At 43.8% G+C, this 10,000-nt stretch overlaps 2 protein-coding genes across 2 annotated transcripts in view; both read right to left on the bottom strand.

Moving 5' to 3' along the window:
* Positions 1-156: 156 nt before the first annotated feature.
* Positions 157-690, bottom strand: LOC144530795 (E3 ubiquitin/ISG15 ligase TRIM25-like). Its single transcript, XM_078270536.1, has one exon. It carries the CDS (start codon positions 688-690, stop codon positions 157-159), a length of 534 nt encoding a protein of 177 aa, XP_078126662.1.
* Positions 691-3,445: 2,755 nt separating this feature from the next.
* rrbp1b (ribosome binding protein 1b) overlaps positions 3,446-10,000 on the bottom strand; it is a 30,808-nt gene continuing 24,253 nt past the window's right edge. Inside the window, exons 20-25 of the mRNA XM_078271654.1 lie at positions 9,770-9,862; positions 9,232-9,303; positions 7,253-7,345; positions 6,378-6,461; positions 5,677-5,745; positions 3,446-3,814 (exon numbers count right to left, since the gene is read on the bottom strand). Of these exons, the coding sequence (XP_078127780.1) occupies positions 3,713-3,814; positions 5,677-5,745; positions 6,378-6,461; positions 7,253-7,345; positions 9,232-9,303; positions 9,770-9,862 (513 nt within the window). The 3' untranslated portion in view covers positions 3,446-3,712. The remainder of the gene's footprint in view (positions 3,815-5,676; positions 5,746-6,377; positions 6,462-7,252; positions 7,346-9,231; positions 9,304-9,769; positions 9,863-10,000) is intronic.

Here is a 10,000-nt window from a genome sequence, read left to right as displayed (position 1 = left end):
CAACTTATTCATACTTCACTTCTGAGAACGTTTCAGGCGAGAAATGAACTGTTTAGAAAATCGTTGCTGAATTGACAATTTGCTTAAAAGTTTTCAGAGTTGAGAAGCTCCATAAAATGAAGTGACAGCCAGCTAGCGCCTGCCAGGGCCGCTAGCTCATTGCTTGGCCAGTCCTGCTCGGAGACCCCGCTGTAAGCAGAACAGCTCCAGAGGTTTATCGTGCTTCGTACACATCCTGCCTTCCAGGTTCTCCACAGGGTCGATCAGCTGATGTCTTTTCAGACGTGAAGCTGCCAGATGAGGCTCCAGGTGAGTCTCACAGTAGGAGGCCAGACACACTAGGCAGGACTTCAGGGCCTTCAGTTTGGCTCCAGTGCAGACGTCACAGGGAACTTCTCCTGGTTTGGACACTTGTTGCTCTGAGCTGCTGCTGCCGGCTTTCTGTTGAGCTGACTGTCTGAACTGAGCGACCATCTCAGAGATGAAAGTGTTGACTCTCAAACCAGGTCTTGTGGTAAAACTCTCCTTACAGATGGGACAAAGGCACTGGTCATTAGTATCCCAGTGTTCAGTGATGCAGTTTTTACAGAAGTTGTGTCCACATGGTGTGCTGACAGGATCAGTGAACACATCCAGACAGATTGAGCACAGAAACTGATCTTCAGATTGCAGAAAGTTTGCAGCAGCCATATCTACACATAATGTGAATAAAAAAATCTATGAACAGACTGATCTTAGCCTATAGCCTACGGTTACTTTAGCAACAAGTAACGTTATCTGTCCAAAACTCTTAATCACCTTGATACCGAGTTCACTCTGCCAAACTGGTCTTATGACTTCATGACCGGTCCAAACTGTTCCACTTTACTTGAGGTCAAGGAAAAATATTTATGACACAATTACAATGGTCTCATGACAGCCAATGTAAAAAACAACCACTTAATTACAGTTTAATGTGATGTCAACACATAAAGCTAAACTGTTTCTCTAAGTTTGATAATTGGGCCTGCCATGGTGTATTTATGACAGGGTAGCCTAATGCCAAGTTGTCAAAACACAAACATGTCAAACAATGCTAATGTAGCATTAAAAGTGTCATCATTTACCAAATGACACTTAAAGCTATAGTGCGTAGTTTCCGCCGCACCATGATGAATTCTAAGTAATGACAACAATCCTGCGCGTGAATGTCGCCGGATGACACCATACAGAGAAATCCAGAGAGAGTTGTGGAGCTGAGAGTCCTAATTGGCTTGTATCAGCTCATTTAGCAATGGCTTGAATGTAACGGACGTTCATTAATATCAAAAAGTTACGTACTAAAGCTTTAATGACAAACGGTCATGAACATTATAAAAGACTTCTTGATGTTCGTGATAGGTGTCATGTCAGTCTCAACACACCCCTTCAAATGGGTCATGTAACAACATCAAACTATATTGCTATAAACAGAATGTCCTCATCCCATATCCTGTTTAAGTAAATATCAATATAAATGTAAGAGTTGATATATCGCCCAGAAACTAAATGTTAAAGCAGCATGCTAATGAATGAAAACCACACATGAAGAGCTGAAGTCTGTCATATATTCTGTTAGCTTTTGTTCAACCAGCGTTTAGTTCTTGATATATAGGCTGTCTTGTTGTTTTAGCCTTGCTAGCAGCATGACACCAAACAATACTATAATGTACAAGAAAGATCATCATGAAACTACAACTTTAAGCTTAACACGTCTGATTGGAATGAGTGGAGCACTCTCCTGTAAGTTTGCCCCCACAGGTATCTATCTTCTATTGTTCATATTGTGAAGTCTTTCTTGATTAGGTTTAAATTTGATTTGAGAACTAAGCTTGTCTAATGAAAAGACATTGAAAAGACAGAGTCATTAGCTGGAGAGTCCTGAGGGCACAATGGCAGGAGCATCTGATCTTGACTGTGACAACCCTCCGTTTACCAGCTGTCATTTTGCCAGAATCTGAACTGAAGTTATGTATGTGGCAGTCTTGTCACACCAAAACACCCACAAACTGTCCCAGCCTATCACACTTCAGCTCCACCCAAGCCACGCCCTCCTTGCCCAAATTAGGATTACCCGGCTCCAGTAACAGACGGAGACAAACTGCAGGTTTCAACTTGTCATTCCACCATTTAGGAGCCAGGACAGCAAACAGTCAAGATTTCGTTGAGTGATCAGTTCTCCCTCGCTGTGGGGGGGCAGCAGCAGGTTGGCTGATGCAGAGCAGAGTGGGCAGGTTGGGGTATAGGGTTTGACCATGTCCTGGATGTAAGCTGGGGCTGATCCGCTCGTGGCCCTGTATGCAAGTACTAGTGTACTGTATGCGAGTACTAGTGTCTTGAAGCGGATGCGGGCAGCAACTGGTAACCAGTGAAGAGAGCGGAGGAGCGGTGTAGTGTGAGAGAACTTGGGGAGGTTGAAGACAAGTTGAGCTGCTGCGTTCTGAATGAGCTGCAGGGGCTGGACGGTGCATGCAGGCAGGCCAATCAGGAGGGAGCATGCAGGCAGGCCAATCAGGAGGGAGCATGCAGGCAGGCCAATCAGGAGGGAGCATGCAGGCAGGCCAATTAGGAGGGAGCAGGCAGTCAATCAGGAGGGAGCATGCAGGCAGGCCAATCAGGAGGGAGCATGCAGGCAGGCCAATTAGGAGGGAGCATGCAGACAGGCCAATCAGGAGGGAGCATGCAGGCAGGCCAATTAGGAGGGAGCATGCAGGCAGGCCAATCAGGAGGGAGTTGCAGTAGTCTAGACGTGAGAAACAGTCTGGATTTTGTTGAGTTCTCCCTTGCTGTGAGGGGACAGCAACATGCTCTGAAAATCCTCATTGGAGGATCTCCTTCTGCGCTCTGAGTTAACCCTTCATCTGCACTATGAGTCCAACTGAAGTCAAACTGAAACATCCCATTATATAGAAAGAAAGTCATCATAACTGATTGTTTATATAATTATATTATGGCATAGAGACATTATAAATGATTGCATTACTCAGGGCCTTGGCGTGACTTGTTTTGTTGAACTTAGCATGTTAACTTTTATTATTTCTTCACACTCTTTTCATTTAGCTCTTCGCTCAGAACATTTCCAAAACTTGAGATTTAAAATACCAGCATGACTATGAGTGTCTCTGCACGCTTCACAAACCAGACGAAAGAGGATCAACAGAAAAGAAAAACCCAAAACAGTTTGAGTCAGACCTTTATTTGTCACAGTGAGCATCAGTCAGGAAAACAGCAGCGAGGCGTTCACTGTCAAACACGTTGGTTTCTGTTTCTGTCGCTCTGCTGAGGCTGCATCTCCACTGCTACGTTTTGGTTTAAAAAGGAATATCTTCTGCTACCTTTCCTCCTCTCATTCCCCCTGCTCTGGTGTTACCCCCTCTCATTCCCCCTGCTCTGGTGTTTCCCCCTCTCATTCCCCCCTGCTCTGGTGTTACCCCCTCTCATTCCCCCTGCTCTGGCGTTTCCCCCCCTAAACCGGAGACATTTGGAAACACTTCTGACCCGTTTTGGTTGGTAATCTGCGGGGTTGTGTTGTAGTCTCAACGGCTCCAAACAGAGACCTTTGGCAATGCCGACACTGACGCCAACTTTTGGCTCAAAACTCAAACACTTAAAAACCAAAACGTAGCGGTGGAGATGGAGCTTTACACTACATGGAATCATTGTAACAAGAAACATGAAGGAAGAGAAGTTTGTTTCACACTGACGTCTCTTCCTTCACCTGGACCGTCTCTTCCTTCACCTGGACCGTCTCTTCCTTCACCTGGACCGTCTCTTCCTTCACCTGGACCGTCTCTTCCTGCAGAAACACAACACAAAAACAAAGTTCTGTTGTTGCTGCTGACAGACTCAGATTATTATTCTGTGTCTGACAACATTATGGGATGGATCCCTACAGAGATAGACCTTTTAGTTAAAGAGTAAGATCCTTTTAGTTTAACATGAAACAGCCCCGAAATCACCATCACCAAACCCACCAGACTCCATGTAAATAATCAGGACTTTTAGCGTGTATAGAGCCAGCATATTTCCACCAGACTCCATGTAAATAATCAGGACTTTTAGCGTGTATAGAGCCAGCATATCTCCACCAGACTCCATGTAAATAATCAGGACTTTTAGCGTGTATAGAGCCAGCATATCTCCACCAGACTCCATGTAAATAATCAGGACTTTTAGCGTGTATAGAGCCAGCATATCTCCACCAGACTCCATGTAAATAATCAGGACTTTTAGCGTGTATAGAGCCAGCATATCTCCACATGTAAATGGGTGAATTAAGGGTTTATTTCAACCAAACCAGAGTGGTGATTGTTGGAACAGTGGAAAGATGAACCAAGACGGCTTTTGGTAGTTTTATTTAGTTTCTGTCCACTTTGAATGAAGTGTGTTTTACGATGATAAAAGTACTGATTATTTACATGGGGTCTGGTGGGTTTGGTGATGGTGATTTTGGCCTGTAGGACTGGAGCTTGTTTCTTGTTTAATACTGGACCAGTTTCAGAGATTGTTGTCCCATCAGACACAGAAACATGGGAACATAAGGTCCAGGATGGAAAACCTTCAATGCTACATGTACAGTATATAAAGGCCACATGTTATATTTTAAGGTTTGCGATATATTCTCCCACAGCTAGTGAACCGTCCAATGAACAGCTGTTTTGGTTCTGTATTTTTAAACGCTTAACGTGAAAAAGATTAACGTGGTTTAAGGTACCTAAACAACGATCAATCATCACCAAACTTCTCTCTCATATTGCTCCTCATAACCCCCGTTTATGGCAAGGTATGGTCATGAGAATTTTTTTTTTTAAGTTTAGGTACCTTAAACCACGTTAAGCCTTTTCCTCCCCATCGGCGCCAATGAAGAAGAAAACGTTAACGTGAGATAACTTCTATAAATGTTGGATTTCGGTTTAGTTTTTTTGACAGGCTTAAGTGTTCATGACAAGATATGGCCATGAGAAATAATGTGATGATTGATCGTTGTTTAGGTACATTACACCACGTTAAGCTTTTTCATGTTAAGCCACGTGTCAAACTCAAGGCCCGAGAGCCAAATCCGGCACCCCGCAAGTTTTGATCCAGCCCGCATTTCAATTAAGGTTCACAATACATTTAGGCCCACCTCATTTTTGTCGCTTTTTCCAAATATTTTTTAGTTTTTTCAACATTTTTATGCCTTTTCCGGCAGTTTATATGCTTTTTTAAATACTTTAGGCACTTTGTTTTAACGTTTTTGATTCTTTACTCAATGTTTTGCCACCCTTTCGGAAGTTTTTGGCGCTTTTTACGATGTTTTTTGGCCTTTTTCCAACTTTTTTGGCGGTTTTTTTCAACGTATTTATCTTTAGGCTGAGGAACTTTTTTGCCGAACTAGTTTGGGGCTTTATGAGGCCCAAACTGTAAGTGAGAAGACTACAGTATATGAGTCATGCAATAATACAGTCAAAATATTTAACTTTTTCTCTTAAAGAATAGCATGTCAATAATCTCTCCATGTCTGGCCCTGGATGTGATTCTCATTTTCCAGTGTGGCCCTCTGGGAAACTGAGTTTGACACCCCTGCGTTAAGCGTTTCAGAATGTCCCTTTTTAAATCTTTAAAATGTAAATTATAATCCTAAATGTAAAACATCAGAGACATGACGGAGAGAGAAACCTTGGGCGCAGCAGCAGATCTCTGATCAGCCTCCGCCTGCTGCTGCAGCTCCAACACGTCCCGTCGAGCCTGAAAAACAACAACGAACCTGTATAAATACCTTTTAAACGGAGACTAAAAACCTACTTATTCAGTCTGGTCTTCACGTAGTGTCTTATAACTAGGGTTGGGTATGGTTTGGGTTTTTTCCGATACCGGTGCTTAAACAATACTTTTAAAACGGTGCGGGTGCCTAAACCAAAATATATATAATATATTTATAATGTATATAATATAAAATGTAAAAAAGGAGAACAAAACGACAGTTGGTGACATTAAAAAAAAACTTGTTTATTGCTAATATGGTCAAAATTAAATGATTGATTAATAATGTAATAACAATAACTTATACCATTGACTTATTTCACCAGTAAATTGCTGGTAAACGACAAAAACAAGCACCAGAGTATTTTACAATAACTTTGAATGCACCACGAGGCTGGCGAGTTTCAAGTGAACACACCGTCTGTGTTTTTCCGACAAAAAAAAAAGTCAGGCACCGAAATGAGGCACCGAAATTTTCGTTCTTATTCGGTCTCGTTGCTACCGTTTACGTCGGAACCGGTGCCCTGTTGGCACCGCGTTTCGGGACCCAACCCTACTTATAACTGTATAACTTCATTATTTGAACGTGTGGCTGATGTTCCAGATGTGACTCTGACCTGCTGCAGCTGTGCGTCCAGCTGCTGTCGCTGCTCTTGCTCCGCCTGTAGCCGGGCCGACATCAGCTGCACCTGAGACCGCAACTACAACACAAATATGTTTTATTCACTGTTTCCTGACATGCCAGAGGGAACAGTTCAACACTCAACCAATCAGCTAACTGAGGGAACAGTCATCAGATTCAGTGGCGCCGGCCGCTGTGATCAAATGACTCTGTACAGCCAAAAACAGGACTGCATCGTCAGCGTACCTGTTGAGTGAGGCTACATCTCCAATGCTACGTGCCCCCTCTCATTCCCCCTGCTCTGGTGTTTTCCCCCCTCTCATTCCCCCTGCTCTGGTGTTCCCCCTCTCATTCCCCCTGCTCTGGCGTTTCCCCCTCTCATTCCCCCTGCTCTGGCGTTTCCCCCTCTCATTCCCCCTGCTCTGGCGTTTCCCCCTCTCATTCCCCCTGCTCTGGTGTTTCCCCCCTCTCATTCCCCCTGCTCTGGTGTTTCCCCCCTCTCATTCCCCCTGCTCTGGTGTCCCCCCTCTCATTCCCCCTGCTCTGGTGTTTCCCCCTCTCATTCCCCCAGCTCTGGCATTTCCCCTCTCATTCCCCCTGCTCTGGTGTTTCCCCCTCTCATTCCCCCCTGCTCTGGCGCTCTCCCTCTCATTCCCCCTGCTCTGGTGTCCCCCCTCTCATTCCCCCTGCTCTGGCGTTTCCCCCTCTCATTCCCCCTGCTCTGGTGTTCCCTCTCATTACCCCTGCTCTGGTGTTTTCCCCCCTCTCATTCCCCCTGCTCTGGTGTTTCCCCCTCTCATTCCCCCTGCTCTGCTGTATTTCTTTATCTGGTCCAGAGTAACGTGTGAGAGAGCGGGCTGGCGTTCAGACCTGAGCGAGCTCCTCGCAGCAGCTCTGCGAGACGCTGGCTTCCTCCAGCTGTTTCTCCAGCTGAGCCTCCAGCAGCATCAGCTGCTCCTTCAGCTGAGACACAAACAAGGAAGTAAAGTTATTCTATACAGCAGTCTTCACAGATACAAGTCACAAAGTGCTTTAAGGCCTTTTCAGACGGTACGCCACACTTTGCCGGGACGTTCTAGAACGCTTAACGTGAAAAAGCTTAATGTGGCTTAAGGTCGGAAAACAACGATCAATCATCACATTATTTCTCATGGCCATATCTTGTCATGAACACTTAAGCCTGTCAAAAAAACTAAACCGAAATCCAACGATTATAGAAGTTATCTCACGTTAACGTTTTCTTCTTCATTGGCGCCAATGGGGAGGAAAAGGCTTAACGTGGTTTAATGCAGTGGTTCCCAACCTGGGGTCCGGGCACCCCTTAGGGGGGCGGCAAAGAGCACAGGGGGGGGCACAAGTCTTTATCTGGTTTGAGTTTGAGGTAAAAAAAATATATTTGCACATGTCAAACAAATTATGATAATACACTAGAATATATAATGTATACAAAAGTCTGTATAAAAACTATATATTTTTGTTCTGGCTTAACATTGTAGGCAGCTACTTAGTAGGCCAAACCTCCGGGACCTCTTCTGTCATCAGGTCAGCTGCTAGCTGCTGTCATCAGGTCAGCTGCTAGCTGCTAGCTGCTAGCATCCTTGTTTGTCCTGCCACCACGGCATCACTATTTTATGAATGAAACATAGCGGAGAAACGTAAAAGTGCTGATAACTGCTCTGTATCAAAAAAGAAAGTAAGGCTCTATCTCGAGAGTTACCTCAACTTCGGTTTCGGAGGGGGGGGCTCAGCTTTTCTTAGACATAAGTAGGGGGGGCGCCAAGGAAAACAGGTTGGGAACCACTGGTTTAATGTACCTAAACAATGATCAATGATCCCCAAATTTCTCTCTCATATTGCTCCTCATAACCACTGAAAACTGTCAAAAAATCAAACCCAAAGTCCAATTATTATGAACTGTTTTCCGACCTTAAGCCACGTTAAGCTGTTTCCTAAAGGCGTCAATGACTAAAATGCTTAATGTCAGATAACGTCCATAATAATTGGACTTTGGGTTTGATTTTTTGACAGTTTTCAGTGGTTATGAGGAGCAATATGAGAGAGAAATTTGGGGATCATTGATCATTGTTTAGGTACCTTAAACCACGTTAAGCTTTTTCACGTTAAGCACTTCGCCTGCACAGTCGCGTGAATCCGCAGGGTCTCACCGCGCGCCTCATGTGAACAGACAGACAGCGACACAACGCTCCGAGAGTAAACGCCAGGCGATCAATGCTCGGTAACCATGGAGATGCTGTGCACTGCTGTATTGTGCCGTGCAACTGAATGAGATTAGTTAACATTTATTTATAATCACAGGCTGATTTACAGTGGTAATCCTGGTCTTTCCTAACCACAGACTGTTATTGTTGATAGCTAAAGTTAGCTACATTAGCATAGTCATAATTACTGACCTGATAAATCCAGTCTTGTGCCGATGCTCTGACAAGCAGAATCCCCTCTGTCTATGTCCTGATAACTGTTTATAAAACAGTTTTATGTTTTAGGGAACTCACAAATAGAAGAATCTCTATCGCGTAGGGAAACGTTCAACACAGGTCAACTCTTGCAGCGGGCGTCTACGTGTGACGAGCACAAACAGGATGACGTACGCGTGTCGGGTCGCCTGTCAAACTGTTAATTACGACAATCACTCCCCGTGTGAAAAGACCTTTATATAAAGTGAAATTAAATAAATAAAAGACATAAGAACACAAAAGGAAAACATAGATACATAAAATCAGACAGCCATGAAAACCCTTGTCTAACTAAAAGCCAGTTTAATCTCAACATTAACCTCCAGAACCCACTGATCTCCTGGTTGGAGTTAGAAAAGGACGGAGAGGACAGACCTGCTGAGTGTTTTCTGTCTCCGACGTCTTTGACTGCACTTCGTCCTGCAGCAGTGTCAGCTGATCCACAACCTGCAGACAGCAGCAGCACACGGAGTCATGGCATGGTTTTAATATATTACATGGGTGGGTAGGTAGGTAGATATAATAATAATAATAATCATCATCACAGCCGGGCTTTTTACAAAGTTTTTCTTGCTTTTTTTGGATGTTTTTGTCAATTATTTCTTATTTTTTAGCTTTATTATAACGTTTTATTGCCTCAAAACTGACTTTTAAAGTGTTTTTGGAATAAATTCAATCAACATTTTTGTCACCTTTCTGGAGGGTTTGTACTAAAGTTTTTGTTGCTTTTTCAGATTTGGGTTTTTTAGAACGTTTTTTTAGGTCTTATTTGTGGAGTTTTTCGCTTTGTCACTTTTTTTTTTTTGTTACTTTTTTTTTTATGTTTTTGTCTCTTTACTCAACACGTGCAGACGTGTCCCAGGACCCCCCCCCCCAGAGTTATGCCCTTGTATAAATGTGATCTAAAACTCACCGTTTGTTTCTGCTGTTCGGTTTCGGACAGTTTGTTCTTCCAGACGGTTTCTTCTTCTTCAGAGCGTCGCTGCAGAGCGTGAAGCTCCGCCTCCTGTCGGAGGACAAAACAACCAACAAACAAGAGAAACAAAGGATAAACATGGGGGAGAAAACTATCCATCATATAAGAAACAGTCCGACGTAGAGCTGCAAAGATTTAAGGATGAGTCATCAACTATGACATTACATT

The sequence above is a fragment of the Sander vitreus genome, chromosome 2 (assembly GCF_031162955.1).
Source record: "Sander vitreus isolate 19-12246 chromosome 2, sanVit1, whole genome shotgun sequence".
NCBI classification, from domain to species: Eukaryota; Metazoa; Chordata; class Actinopteri; order Perciformes; family Percidae; genus Sander; species Sander vitreus.
Note: the sequence above shows the minus strand (reverse complement) of the source record. Positions and strands in the feature narration are given on the sequence as shown.

What these genes read in the sequence shown, in the direction of transcription:
- LOC144530795 (XM_078270536.1), bottom strand. Translation starts at nt 690, where the DNA reads ATGGCTGCTGCAAACTTTCTGCAATCTGAAGATCAGTTTCTGTGCTCA.